A 14,688-nucleotide genomic window follows, 5' to 3' on the forward strand; every position below is an offset into this window, starting at 1 on the left:
GCATATTTGTCAGCCAATATTTGAGCACTTTTAACTTTACATTTCACCTATTGTTTACACTGAACTTAAAAAACTACTGATTTTTGCTATAGATGCAACTCATGGGCAGGGTCTGCATATGTTCTTAAAGCGCTTAACAGTCTTTAAAAACGAATGGAAGATTGTGTTGGGTCATTCTCAGTGACTTAATAAAAAGCTTGGAGCCAGAGAGGGTATCCCCCTCCCACCCCCCAACAGAGCTTAAGAAAAAACTGATTCCAGGAAGAAAGAAAAAAGACCAAGTGAACATAGCAAGCCTACACAGTAATACTGCTGAACCAGACCAACTGTTTTGCCACCCACTTCCCCTCAGTTGAAGTGAGAGGGAAGCCCCATTTATAGTTGCCTGGAGCCCCCAGATGGCAGAGAGAATTCCTTCAGGCCATATTAACTGTCAGTCATTGCAACACACCAAATCAAATGTAGGAGCGTTCCTTGTTTGTTTCCCACTAGATTTGGTTTGGTGGCATATAATGAATAATTTGCACAAGTAACTATCTCATTAAAATCCTCTAAAATGGCCACATTTCAAAAATCTGAATTAACTTACCATTTACAACAAACCAAACAAAACCAATAATTATGGAATTACAGGGTCACATTTTAATTCCTGAATTTTACAGTTCAGCATTAATATCACCACATGTATACAAATGGTGTAAAACAAATACAGTGGTTTTCTTTTTCAATACAAAATAAACTTCTGTTTCATGGAAAAACTATACTTCATATCTACACAGTCAGCCCATCTTTTGCAAACAATAGCTAAAATTAAAATTAACTACAAAATCTCCAAAACAGGGAAACTGTCAGTAACTGTTCCAGGAGAAATGGACCCTAACACATTGCAAGAGTGATCTATAAGGAGAATTTCTGCTGGTTTCATAGTTCATATCACTCTTCATGCAATTTGTAGTTTGGGAATTTCTTCTTCTGCATGATCTCAGATCATATATGGCCAAACTAACATTAAAATATTTACAGTTCACTTGCTCCGAAAATAAAAAGGTGTCAGAATGGTTGCCTCCAATTTACCTAATGTACTTTCTTGAAATTTGCTTAAATACATGGAATGTGTTAAGAAGCAGCCTTTGTACTACCCCCCCCCTCACTTCAAGGTGCTGCCTGTTGACTCTTCTTCCAAATCATTTATTGGTCAAAAATGACTGTCCCCAAATTTAGTAGGGTTCAAAACCTTCCGGCAGCATTTCAGTGTTCTCTCTCTCTTGCAAATGTGAAATGCAGATGCCTCAAGGGGAAAAAAATTGAAGCTAGCAGGGAGTAACTCCATTCAACTTGGTTTCCATAAAATGCTACTGATAGTTGCAACTCAGATGCCACTTCAAGAACTAAGGTTATTGATGGTTTCTTTTTTTCCCTTGAAAGCTGAGAAGCTTTTGGTATCGGCTTTCCTGAATAGCTTCTTGTAGTCATTTTCCATTTTCCTCCCAAAATATGGATGGGGTGTGGGAGAGATCAATTTGCCACTCAGCATGCACTACATAGGGTGATACCCTCTCTGTTTTGGCTGACTGTGCAAGTAGTGGTCCCCAATGTATGAATTCATTATAGAAAGAGAATCATTTAAAAGAGGCAATTGCTAAAAAAAACACAATGGACAGCACCATTACAAAGTCATGTTACTAAGTTTGCAACTGAAGCCTTACAATTTTCTTCTAGTTTGGATACAAACTGGGAAACCCTGCAGTATCAAAAAGTTACTTGTCCCATCCCCTCACAGAACCCGAGATGTTCTTTTTGCGGGCAACCTGTCATCCAGGTGCTGATTACTAACCCACCGTTTCAGTTTAATTTTTAACAGCCCGAATGGCAGACTCACTGACTAGACAGAGATTAGGTTCTTTGGAAGCCTGGTGTTCTCAGAACTAAACCCTTCTAGTCGAGTTTCTTTTGCTACTCCTTGCATTCTCTTTTGCTACTCCTTGCATTCTCGTGTATTTTCCAGGGAGAAAGCTTTCTGTCAGACTATTCAGTTCAGTCACAGCATTTAAGCACCCTCAATTAAGAGTTTGTTTCAATATTTAAGAGCCAAGACGAGGTCTTTTTCTTGGGGATGTTTCCTCCTCTTCATCTTCTTCCTCATCATCTGGATAATCCACAAGGCCGACTAAACTTCCCTGTTGAATGTAAAGGAAAAACTCCCATCTGAAAAGAATTCTCAGGAACAATCAACTATTGCAAATAGCCATCAGCCTATGAAAGGAACAGAGCAATACTATGGGAGGCCTGAGGTAGCCACCGGCTAGCATAGAAGGAAAAACTACATTTGATATAAACTCACTTATACCCCACCTTTCCATAAATATGTCCAAAGCAACTAATAATAGATGCTGTGTATATTGTCCAAGAATTATAGGACAACTGTGTGAAGTTACACATTTTACTGTCACATTTCAAAGTATAAAAGTTGTCCCCCCTACGTTTCAAACCCCACTTTTCAAAAATAACCTGACTATAGGCATGCAGGTCAGGTATCTGTGTCATAGTTCAGAGACTCGGGATTAGATATTACTGCATTTGTAGGTGGAGGGAAAGCTCTTTCAGACAGCAATGGCGCACTTCCATTTTATGGAATGTGCTGCCACAAGATGTGGCTAAGTCACTAACAGATGGTTTTAGAAAGGAAACTAAATTCATGGAAGATAGTCTATCAACAGCTATTCACTGTGGAAGTTAAATGTCATCTTGCTGAGCAAATGTCTCACACAACCAGATGCTAAGGACAAACAATGCCCTGCTTCTGAGCTTTTTGGAAGTGTCTGGCTGACAACTGTGGAAAAGAGCATGCCAGGCTAGAGGGACCTTTGGTCTTGATCCAGCAGGGCTCTTCTCACATTTCAGAGAGCCCTACAGAATGAACAACCCCCAACTATCCTGAGTAATCCTCAAACACAGTTATTAAGCAGCAAGAAGATAAACATGTTCCTCTTGCAGGTCAGATCTGCTGTACTCAAAGTGTGTCTGAAGTAGGGAGAATTTAAGCATTCAGCACTGCAAACGACACATCAGCTGGCTGCTCAGGTGCCCAGCAGCACCTGGAAAACAGCATTAGGAGATACGGAGGGATAGTCAATGCTTGTCCTACTCAGAGCAGACCTATTGAAATTTATAGATGTGACTATCTTAGGTTCATTAATTTCAAAGTTGTGCTCCACTTACAAAATCTTTGCAAGGTCCAGCTGTATGTAAAACAATGCTGCAAGGTAAGAACCTGCCACAGGGAAAGCTCACTCTGTGTCCCACCTGCTTTAACTCCCAGATGAAAGGTCTGGCATGGAAGGTCCACTCTGGCTCTTAAGACCACCTTTTTATGTTTGAAAGAAGAAGCTTTCCTACCGCAACAATGAAGCTTTAAATTGCAATTGCACTTGCTTTCACAAACACCAGTTTGCTCACCTTTGTGGCTGCGACTGCTGCAGTCAAATTGGCATTCTTAGAAGAAGAACCATTTGAACTTGCCGGTGATGTCTGAGCTGCTACAGATTTACTGTTTGTACTATTTGCTCCATTAGTTGCACTAGCAGAGTGGGAAAATGTGAATTTGAAGCCACCCGCTGAAGTTCTTTTGGGGAGATTCTCTTTGTCTTCACTCTCTTTTGCTAATGTGGAAAATGGGTTATGTTTAGCATGGTCATTAAGATAAATGATGCACAAAAGCCAAGATATATACTGTTTATCAACTGAACTTGCTCTTTGCTTTTTTAACCAAGTGGCACTTCAACTGGGGGAAGCAGTGCTTAGCCACATGCTGAGGACAAAGGCATGGGCTAGCTCCTGCAAAGTATATTATACCCAACATAACGAGAGCAGGGCTTCTCTGACGGAAAAGGTCGCTGGAACTGGCAGTCTCCACACAAGCACCATAGAAGCTTACGATACCATTACAGTATCCCTGCAGAGGCACTTTTGATGTGGGGACACACTGCCTATGTTGCTGCTGCAACTTGTGCAAACGTGCAGGCATGAATGAGTTCCATCTCAATCACACAAATGTTGTTGCATATCTCTGATTATATTTAATTTGACTCCCTCCAACTGTGTCTATGATTTGCTCTGGTTGCAAAATATACGCCTTTTGTCATAATCTGTTCTAATCTATTATATCCATTTGTGATTGGGTGGGTGAAATATACTTGGGGAAAATTCATGGAGACGGAGGCCATGGAAAAGACCCCAGAGTCCTCTCACTGGAAATTCCCCTCAATGGGATCTGATTCTTAGTTTGGCTGAAACTGCCCACAATGTTTTCAGGTTTCTCTCTACTACTGAGTCTACTAATAACTCCCTCAATTCTTGGGATTTTAGTAAGTTCTTGAAATTCGCTCCTCACACAGAATCTCAATGCAAAAATGGGGGAATACCTTTTTTTGTTTCCATGAATTTCTCATAACTATCTGGAAAATCATCCTCCGACTTGGATTTCTCTACAGGGGGTACAACTGCTTCACCCTCCTCCTCTTCATCTTCATTGAACCACATTTCCTCGTCATCTTCCAAGGTTCTAGCATCTCTACGGAACCTGTTGCTACGCAGTATAGATGGGACACTGTAAAATACACCCAAAAATGCTGAAAAGTTGGCATGGGGTTGCAATAGAAGATGGCAAAGCTGGACCATGCATGGCTGATACAGCATAGAGACGTTAGCAGAAAAAAACCCAAGAATAATATTTATTCAGTTAATGGCAGTATTCTGGTCTTCCTCCAAGGAGCTTCGGGCAGCACATAGGATCATAGAATCACAGAATAGTCGAACTGGAAGGGGCCTACAAGGCCACTGAGTCCAACCTCCTCCTCAACGTAGGAATCCAACTTAAAGCATACCCGACAGGTGGTTGTCTAGCTGCCTCTTGAACGCAGTACTCAAGATCAAACACACACAAGGCTGCACTGAAGCCTCTTCCAGGAGTTTGGGCCACCTGGGCTTCTAGAGTAGCCAACTGTGGTCTTCCAGTGTCTTCTACTATCCTAAGGAACTAGGGATTGGTCTGCACCAGTGTACCTGTTGCCTCAGCTAACCTCTGCTCCTTCTGTCTACCCCCCACCCTGATGTCAAAATCCCAGCATGGAAACTTCACTGAGGGGAAGACTAGATGATTCCTTACTCCTGGAAATACTGTTTGAAGACATTAAACAATTTATATGCCACTCTTCAGCCAGCCAGTTCTCAGGGCACCTAACAAAGTCACAGCTTCACAAATCCATCCAACAAAAAATTCTCTTCCATGTAACAGTTGCACAATTCTTGTTTCCTCACCTTTGTTTAGAAATTAAGCAAAATGCTTTTCAAACAAACCAAAGAACAAAATACCCAGGGCAGTATTCAACTAAATAATTGCACAAGCACCCTCCTGCATGTGCGCTGCACCATTCCTAAATATGCTCCAGAGGATTGAAGGAACCCCCAGAATAGATTTATGGGGAGAGGGGGAGAATGTTCTACTGCACAAGCAGAAATAGTTGTGCTGATGGGACATTTGAATACAACCCCAAGATTCAGAAGTCTCCGAGAAGTAAAGCTGAGTGAGAAATGCATTAAACACAGATGCAAATCATGGAAATGCACTGTGCAAGGCAGACAGGCACATATGGCAATATCATTAACGGGACAAGCAAGACAGGGAAGCTTCAGGAAACCTGCTTAGAAAGACCACCCAAAAGTGCTTGCAAATTTATATTTAGTTTCAAGATGTGTACCTGTTCAGTTTCTGGCTTTGTCTGTCTTTCTCTTGCTCGTATTTTGTCTTCAGTCCTTTGAACGTTTGAACATATTCAATGGATTCAAGAGCCTTATAAAAGTTTTCAACTATATGTGCAGTAAGTGATTTGATATCTTCCTGTATTAATATAAAAAACACCAGACTTGACATCAGAGACCTCAAAATGAGCTCATTACTGCAGTTAATTTATAACCCCTCCATCATAGCAAAATAATAAAATAAGGTAAGCTTGAAACTTGTTCTCATGGTTTTCTGTAAGGCTAACACCTCCCTCCGTTTTCTGGGAATTTAGAGAGGAGCATGCAATGGGTTAAAAGACATGAGATTTGTAAGCCAACACATCTATCTATTCAATTTGTATTCTGCCCTTTCTTCTGAAGGAGCCCAGGGCAGCTACCTACCTCCTCTCCCTAGGAGACAAATAAGCAATACTATCTCTTAACACAGGTTTTTCAAATCTGTTCTACTGATATCACTCTGTGTGTGTTACAGTAGCTGCAACTTGAAATTACCAGTATAACTCTATCACTGTCTTGAAATCAATTAATGAAACTAACTTACAAGCCAGATAATTTCCTCTTGGGTTATTCAAATGGCTCAAAGCGAAGTGCTGAATTGGGATTTAGGAATCCCAATATATGCATGAAGGTTTGGAACACGTTGCAGTATTCCCAGTCCCATAAATTGTTGTTGGAAATGGGACCTATTCAGTCTAAACTCCTTTTACCCTCTATTTATCTCAGAAGGAAGCCACTAAAATTAGAGCAAACTTCCCCTGTGAACTCCAAGGAAGGACACTAGAACTATTCACCAGGAGACCCTCAGGAGGGGGAGGAGGAATTCCCCTCTGACTTTTTCTAGTAACATCCCAATTCTAAACTCCTACATGTCTATTGCAAGACCTATTACTCCTTTGCAGGGACAAAAGAATATCAAAAGTAAATTGTTGTGCTTCAACAAATGGGGAAAGGAAGCTCTCACGAGAGCCTGAAATTAAATAAATCTCATGAAACCCACCCTATAAGGGAAGATAGATACAGGTTTTCATAGAATCATAGAGTTGGAAGGGGCCTACAAGGCCTTCGAGTCCAACCCCCTGCTCAATGCAGGAATCCAAATCAAAGCATTCCCGACAGATGGCTGTCCAGCTGCCTCTTGAATGCCTCCAGTGTCAGAGAGCCCTGGAGTTTTGGAGTTCAGGTGAAAAGAATAAGAAGAGTATCCATGAGGATGTCCCTTTATTTCATTATTTTTATCTACTTAGGCTTGTAAGATGACTCCTAATTGCACGCTGTATTGTATTTGAATTGTATTGCATATTGCTTCGTTATTTCTTATAAATTTTTTTGAGTTTTGCTTGGTATATTGTTTTGATTTTTCTATTTGTACTGTGAATTTTGTTTTATGTATGTTTGAGATTTTTTTTGTAAGTCTCATTCTGAAAAAAGCGACTAATAAATATCATTAATAATAATTAGTAACAATTAAACAAGGAAACTTTTCAATGAAGTGTTTTGTATTTGAATCCCTGGGAAATCCTGGTGGAGATCAGACACATAGCAAGAAAGGAAGAGGGAGAGCATTCTAGCCACAGAGATTGCACTAGAAACCTGCTTCTATTATGGGAATCTCAAGTCAACTATCTTGTCTAGCTGTTGAGGATATTCCTTTCTTTTAACCAGTGGTAGGTTTAGAATTAAAAGTGTTTTGAGCAACAGCATGCACTTGGGAGTTTCTGCAGCTAAAGCAAGCAGTTTTTTCAGCAGCAGAGTACCTCATACTCCTGTTCTGAATAGCTCAGCCAATCATGCTCCAGGACAGCCTTGTCCAACTTGGTGCCCTCCAGATGTTTTGGATTACACCTCCCACTAATCCCAGCCAGCATGGCCAATGGTCAGGGATGATGGAAGTTGGGAGTCCAAAACACCTGGAAGACATCAAGTTGAGTAAGGCTGCTCAAAGACATGATGTTTGTGTAGAAGGACTAGCACAGTGGTTCCAAACTTTTATGAGTACAGGACCCCCTTTGTAAGCTCAAAACATTTCGTGACCCCCCCCCCAAGCTAATTGTAATTTTAGCCTCTGTTAATTGAAAAAATGGTGCATGGCAAAATCACATCTCCAAATACCCCTTTCCATAAAAAGCTTCCTGCAGACAGGGAGGTCTTGCTTTCTTTTCTTAATGCAAAGGTCCAATCAAACTGGGATCCCCCTCCCCCCTCACAGTCTGAAGATGTACAGTCCTGTCTCCCAATACCAGTGGGTTACAGTGTTGGGCTAAGATCCAGGTTCAAACCCCCACTCAGCCATGAAGCCCACCTTGGGCTAGACACAGTCTCTCAGCCTGACCTATCTCACAGGGTTGGTGTAAGGATAAAATGGAAGGGGGGGGATGACCATGTGTACCACCTTGAGCAACTTGGAGGAAAAATGGGATATAAATGCAATAATAAATAAATAAATAAATTTCAGCTGCAGTATGTGGACCCCAGCCTCAGCCAACCTGTTGAGCTTTTTAAAAATCATCAGGAGCCAAGAAAAGCAGGCATGCTGGCTGCCAGGAAGGAAGGGGGAAACCAGCCTTTCCTTGCAGCCTTGCTTCTTTTTGTTTCACAAAAAGCCCTCTCCTCTCATTCTGAGTAAGGGCATCGTCAGCAGCAGCAGTGCAAGGAGTTGGGATAGTAATCCCCTCTTCTTCCTGGTAGCTTCACCCTCAGCCTCCTCTGGCATCTGCCATGTGTTGTACAAGCAGATTACTGCCCTCAGTGCGCCCGAAAGACACTTTGGCGCTTCAGCAAAGTCCTCCCCTCTTGTCTGAAGCAAGAGGGAGGTGTCATCTGCAGCAGCAGTGGGGAGCAGACAGCGTCCAGGTAGTGATGACTTTAAAAATAATAATAAATAATTCATTTCTTTACTATTTGTGGCCTCCTCTGGATTACTTCACTGCCCCCAGGTTGGGAACCCCTGGATTAGCATACACTTAAAAGAGCCTGAATATGGTATATGACAGAGCAAGTCTGGGGCTCACATGCAGGCTTCAACAAATCCGCTTGCCATGGTGAGCGTGGCATCACCCTCTAGTAAGCATAATGAGTGGCCAGTCACACAGGGCCAGACGAGGAAACCCCTTTGTTCCCACCCTCACCCCACCAGCCTTTCCCACTCTGGAGCAGGAAAGAAAGACAAGAAAGGCTGGACACAGCTGCTCAGAAGGAGCACTGGGAAAGGCTGGCAGGAGTATTGTGTTGGATGGGGGAAGGCAAAGGAGAATGAGAAGGGAGAATGGGCTCAAGCCTTGGCCCCGTTCACACCATGTTCCAGTAGTGATAGTTGACCAGACCTTTTAAAGTAAAGACCACCCTCCACTCCAATCTTGCTGTGTAGGGGTGTAGTTGTCCAAGGGCTCCAGGGTGTGCGTCTTACTTTCTTGGGAGCCGGGTCCCAGCAAGGTTCCTATGTCTCCAGTGTCCTATGAGCCAACTGGCAAGAAAGGGTAGTGTGTTGGCCTGAGGAAAGCAGTATTCAAGCGTGGCCAGATTATTCTATAATCTTAGAAGGTTGTATAATTTTAGAAGGGGGTGTGACTGTGAGGGGGTGTGGCTGTGACTATTATGAAGGCACCCTGCACTGTTGCTGTGACTTTTTTTTACACTTAAGATCTTTTTGCATTCAGTAGTGAGATCTAAAACTCACAGATGCCTAAACATTTATTTTAGAAGATGAAATTGAAAACACTCACAACTTACCACTCTGATGAATTCAAAAAGTTCAATGACTGCTGAATTCAGCAGATTGTACCTAGTTCCATTATCCAAAAGAGCATTTATGACCGGCTCAAAAAGGTTTCCTTTGGTGATATAACGGTTATAAAATTCATCCTTTAGGCCGATTATCCTCCTCATGAAACGAAGAGCACCTGCAACGTTAACAAGCATTTTAGGATGGTCCTTTCCTGTTCTCACAGTACTTGCATTTGACTGTTCACACAACCAGAAAGGAATGGTCCAGTTTAATGCACAGAAGCAAAAAGGCTCCGCAAGGGTAGATTTAACCAGGGGTCAACAAATGTGATCCACGTGGGGACCGTGACTTTAATTCCGGTGATCAAAACTGGGGTGCAGTCATGTTTTGCCTTTTCTTCTTATGCTGCCAGTATTTCCCCTTTCAGCAGCGATCCACATTGCTGGTCTTGCTCCTGCTAGTATGTCGCTAATCCTGCCACATTCCACAGTCCTCCAACTAACCAAGCAGCTGGCAACAGAATTTTAAAGCCCCTTTCAAGTTCCTTCAGACTGTTTCTGTTCCTGCTTCTCCTCTTGTCTTCATCCAATGCTCCCTACTCAGTCCCCACTTTTCTCCCATCGAGCACCTTCTGCATCAGAGTGTACTTGTGGCTAGCCCCTCCCCCTCCCACCCCAGCACTTACCAGAGTTCCCTAGAAAGGGAAGGGGGGGGAAGGAGGAGACATTTTGCACGAATTCCTTTTGAAGTTGGTTAAAAGAACAATGAGCTTGTGGGCTTCATTTGTGATAAACAGAGGTACTGCAAGGGAAGGCGGCCAACAGAAAAAGCGTGAGGTGGGCTTCTTTCATGAAGAGAAATATTCACTAATAGGTGTAACAAAAAAACCTGCGGTTTGAAAACATACATATAGCCAACAGATATTTCTATCAAAGATTAAAAAGCAGGAAAATTGGGCAGCTATAGTGAATGCACCAGGGGAGCAGGAGATATTGTACTGCCCTACAAATTTGTAATAATGCAAACACAATTTGCGTTGGTCTTCACAGTCCAGTCCACTTCCTGTGTAGCTTGGAAGAATTTGGTAACATGTGTCTCTGAGCATATGGTGAGTGGTGGTAACACCGGCAATCAGCCCAAATAACAGAAACAGGACATGTGCTGTACTGATCTTGTTTTAGCAGGGAAGAAGCAACAATATTAAGACAGTTAATAAGAGTTCAGATAGTCACTTTAAATATATTTGATTTACTTCACAATTTTAGTGAAGTTCCCTATAGTAAATTATTTTATTTTGCTTCTGTTTCTGTGAATATGTGAAGTACAGCAACACTTGGCATAATTTACACTAAAAACAAACAAATTGTGGAATAATGGCACTGACTATTCTGCAGAATAGTCTCCAGTGGACATGAGGAGCGTCTCAGTTTGCAGAAGATAAAACAGTGGGAGGTGAAATATATTCTAGCAAATTTCTAGCTATTTTTAATTTACCATACCCACCCTTCCTTAAGTGGAGTGGTTAGCATAGCAGGCTGAACACATGCATCTTGGTCAGGTCAAGTTTGTTTTTCTCCAACAGCTAGATTCATTGCTTAAGTAGCAACATATCGTAATTAGTATCACAGAGTTGGAAGGGGCCTATAAGGCCATTGAATCCAACTCCCTGCTCAATACAGGAATCCAAACTAAGGCTGTCCAGCTGCCTACTGAATGCCTCCAGTGTTGGAGAACCCACCATCTCCTTAGGTAATTGGTTACACTGTCGTACCGCTCTAACAGACAGAATGTTTTCCCTGATGTTCAGTCAAAATCTGGCTTCTTGCAACTTGAGCCCATTATTCCGTGTCCTGCACTCTGGGATGATCGAGAAGAGATCCTGGCCCTCCTCTGTATGGCAACCTTTCAAGTACCTGAAGAGTGCTATCATACATCCACTCTGCCTTCTCTTCTCAAGGCTAAACATGCCCAGTTCTTTCAGTCTCTCCTCACAGAGCTTTGTTTCCAGTCCCCTGATCATCCTCGCCCTCGTCTGAACCTGTTCCAGTTTGCCTGCATCCTTCTTAAGGGGTGGTGTCTAGAACTGGATGTAGTACTCAAGATGAAAGCTAACAAGTGCCAAATAAAGGGGAACCAATACTTCACCCAGTTTGGAAACTATATTTCTGTTAATACAGCCTAAAACAGCATTTGCTTTTTTTTGCAGCTACAACACACTGTTGACTCATATTCAGATCCAAGATCCTTCTCACTTGTAGTATTGCTGAACCAAGTATACCCCATCTTATAACTGTGATTTGGTGTCTTTTTCCTAGGTGCAGAACTTTGCATTTATCCGTTAAATTTCATTCTGTTGTTTTCAGCCCAATACTCCAGCCTATCAAGATCCCTTTGAATTTTGTTCTGTCTTCCAAGGTATTAGCTATCCCTCCCAATTTTGTATCATCTGCAAATTTGATAAGCATTCCCTGCACTTCCTCATCCAAGTTATTCATAAAAATGTTGAAGCGCACTGCCCAGTCCTGCGGTACCCTGCTCATTACTTCCCCCCAATTTGAGAAGGAACCATTGATAAGCACTAGTTGAGTACAATTCTGTACCCAACTGTGGATTCACCTGATAGTTGTTCCATCCAGCCCACATTCAGCTAGCTTGCTAATCAGAATACCATGGGGCACTTTGTCAAAAGCTTTGCTAAAGTAGAGATATATTATGTCCACAGCTTTCCCACAGTCTACCAAGGAGGTTACGATCAAAAAACAAGGTAAGATAAGTCTGGTAGGATTTGTTCTTGATAAATCCATGTAGGCTTCTAGTAATCGCTGCATTGTTTTCAAGGTGCTTACAGATTGACCACTTTATAATCTGCTGCAAAATTTTCCCAGGGATCGATGTCAGGCTCACTGGCCTGTAGTTCTCAAGTACCTCCTTTTTGAAGATAGGGACAACATTAGCCCTCCTTCAGTCATCTAGCACTTCACCCATCTTCCATGATTTTGCAAAGATAATAGAGAGCGGTTCCGAGAGTTCTTCAACCAGTTCATTCAATACTCTAGTATGCAGCTCATCGAGCCCTGCAGATTTGAACTCGTTCAAAGTGATTAGGTATTCCTTGACCATTTGTCTACCTATCTCAAGCTGCAACCCTGCCCTTTCAGAATTCTCAGGAGGGTCATAGACTCTCTTCTGGGAGAAGACTGAGTCAAAGTAGGAATTGAGCACTTCTGCCTTTTCTTTGTCATCTGTTATCATTTTGCCATCCTCATTGAGTACTATGGATGTTCCTTTTTTGTTGCTTTTGGCATCTCTTGCTAAGCTCAGCTCATTCTCAGCTTTAGCCTTCCTGATGCTATTCCTGAAATTCTGTGCTACTTGTCTGTACTCTTCCTTTGTGGTCTGGCCTTCCTTACACTTCTTGTATGTGTCCCTTTTTGTTTTTAGGTCATCTCTAAGCTTTCTGTGAAGCCACAGTGGCTTCTTCTGCTGTCTTCCACCTTTTTTCCTTGACAGAATTGTTTGCCATTCTGCCTTTAGAATTTCCTCTTTTAGAAACTCCCACCCATCTTGGACTTCTTTTCTCTTGCCATGGAACCTTATTTACCATTGTTCTTATTAAAATAGGCTTTCCTGAAGTCCAGGGTACAAGTATGGCTACTCTCAGCTTTTGCTTCCTTTACAATCAAGCTCTAGTACAGCGTGGTCACTTTCCCCCAGAAATCCCATAACTGCCACTTCATACACCAAGTCATCTCTGTTGGTTAAAATCAAGTCAAGGATAGCTGATCCTCTAGTTCAGTGGTTCTTAACCTTTTCCACTGCCAGCATCGCTTGGATTTCCAAAATATGCTCTCGCACCCCCTGAAAAAGTACCGTTCATTTTTAAATTTAATTTTAATGTGTGTTTTAGCCTAATTTAGCAAAGATAAATGAAAGTTTTCCAAAATCCTTGGTTGGGCCTCACACTCCTAGAAAAAGTGTCTCGCACCATGGGGGGTGCTTGCACCCCAAGTTAAGAACCACTGCTCTCATTGCTTCCTCCACTTTCTGTAGGAGAAAGTTATCTCCAACACAAGCCAGGCATTTCTTGGAGGGACCGTGTTTTGTAGAATTTGTCTCCCAACAGATATTGGGGTAACTGAAGTCCCCCATTACTACTACATCATGCCTCCTCGAACCATTGGCAATTTGCATTTCAAAGTTTCATCCTTGACTTCTCCTTGATTGGATGATCGGTAGGAGACTCCAACTACCATGGTCCTTTTATTCTTTGCCCATTTATTTTAATCCAGATACTCTTGGTGGAGCTACCAAGGTCATCCTCCTGTATTTCTGTGCAGGGATATATATTTTTAACATATAGCGCAACTTCAGCTCCCCTTCTATTGCTTCTGTTTTTTGAACTAGTTATATCCTGCAATCACTGTATTCCAGTCATGGGAGTCATCCCACCAAGTTTCAGTTATACTTATCAAGTCGAATTTACCCTCCTGGGTTCAAGTTTCTCCTGCTTATTTCCCATACTCTTGGCATTAGTATACAGACATAGAAGACCATGTGAGTTATGGCCTGGCTTTCTTCCTACATTTTTATGAAGACTATTACTGGGCCCCATTAGAGCCCTTCCCACAGTTCCTCTTACTGTGCACAAGCCTTTGTTAGTCATTACCGCCAAGTTTATTTCTCCTTCCCCCTTAGGATTCAGTTTAAAGCTCTCCTGATGAAGTTCTCCATGCTGTTGCCAAACACATTCTTTCCCAGTCCTTGTGAGGTGCAACCCATCACTTTCCAGCAGTCCATCTTCCAGGGAGCATAGCCCCTGGTCCCAGTATCCAAATCTCTTACGTCAGCACCACCTTCATAGCCAGTCATTCACCTGGAATATTTTTCTTTCCCTTTCCAGTCCTCTTCTAAGTACCAGAAAGATGGACGAGAAAACTATTTGGGGCCCAAAGTCTAATTTTACATTTAGTCTAATCCTACATCAAACTGCAGTTTCAGATTCAACTGAATCCAAAGTAGAACTAGAATACAAGAGGCTTTCTTCATCATCATATGACATTGACCAATAAGAAGGCTTTGACATTAGTAAAAATAAATTTGACACAGATTTCTAGGATGAATAATGAGAGAAATGTAATTTTCTAGGTTAAATGCTATGTAGAAACAGG

The 14,688-nt window shown here is 42.0% G+C and overlaps 1 protein-coding gene across 4 annotated transcripts in view; it reads right to left on the minus strand.

The window, feature by feature from the left end:
* Positions 1-619: 619 nt before the first annotated feature.
* The window catches only part of PPP4R3B (protein phosphatase 4 regulatory subunit 3B), a 46,051-nt gene continuing 31,982 nt past the window's right edge, over positions 620-14,688 (minus strand). For 3 of the 4 annotated variants that reach the window (XM_061625760.1, XM_061625757.1, XM_061625758.1), the window contains exons 12-16: positions 9,526-9,695; positions 5,757-5,896; positions 4,422-4,606; positions 3,457-3,659; positions 620-2,177 (exon numbers count right to left, since the gene is read on the minus strand). In XM_061625760.1, the coding sequence (XP_061481744.1) occupies positions 2,082-2,177; positions 3,457-3,659; positions 4,422-4,606; positions 5,757-5,896; positions 9,526-9,695 (794 nt within the window). In that variant the 3' untranslated portion in view covers positions 620-2,081. The remainder of the gene's footprint in view (positions 2,178-3,456; positions 3,660-4,421; positions 4,607-5,756; positions 5,897-9,525; positions 9,696-14,688) is intronic. The other variant, XM_061625759.1, reaches the window with a different exon arrangement.

The sequence above is a fragment of the Rhineura floridana genome, chromosome 4, assembly GCF_030035675.1.
Source record: "Rhineura floridana isolate rRhiFlo1 chromosome 4, rRhiFlo1.hap2, whole genome shotgun sequence".
Lineage (NCBI taxonomy): Eukaryota > Metazoa > Chordata > Lepidosauria > Squamata > Rhineuridae > Rhineura > Rhineura floridana.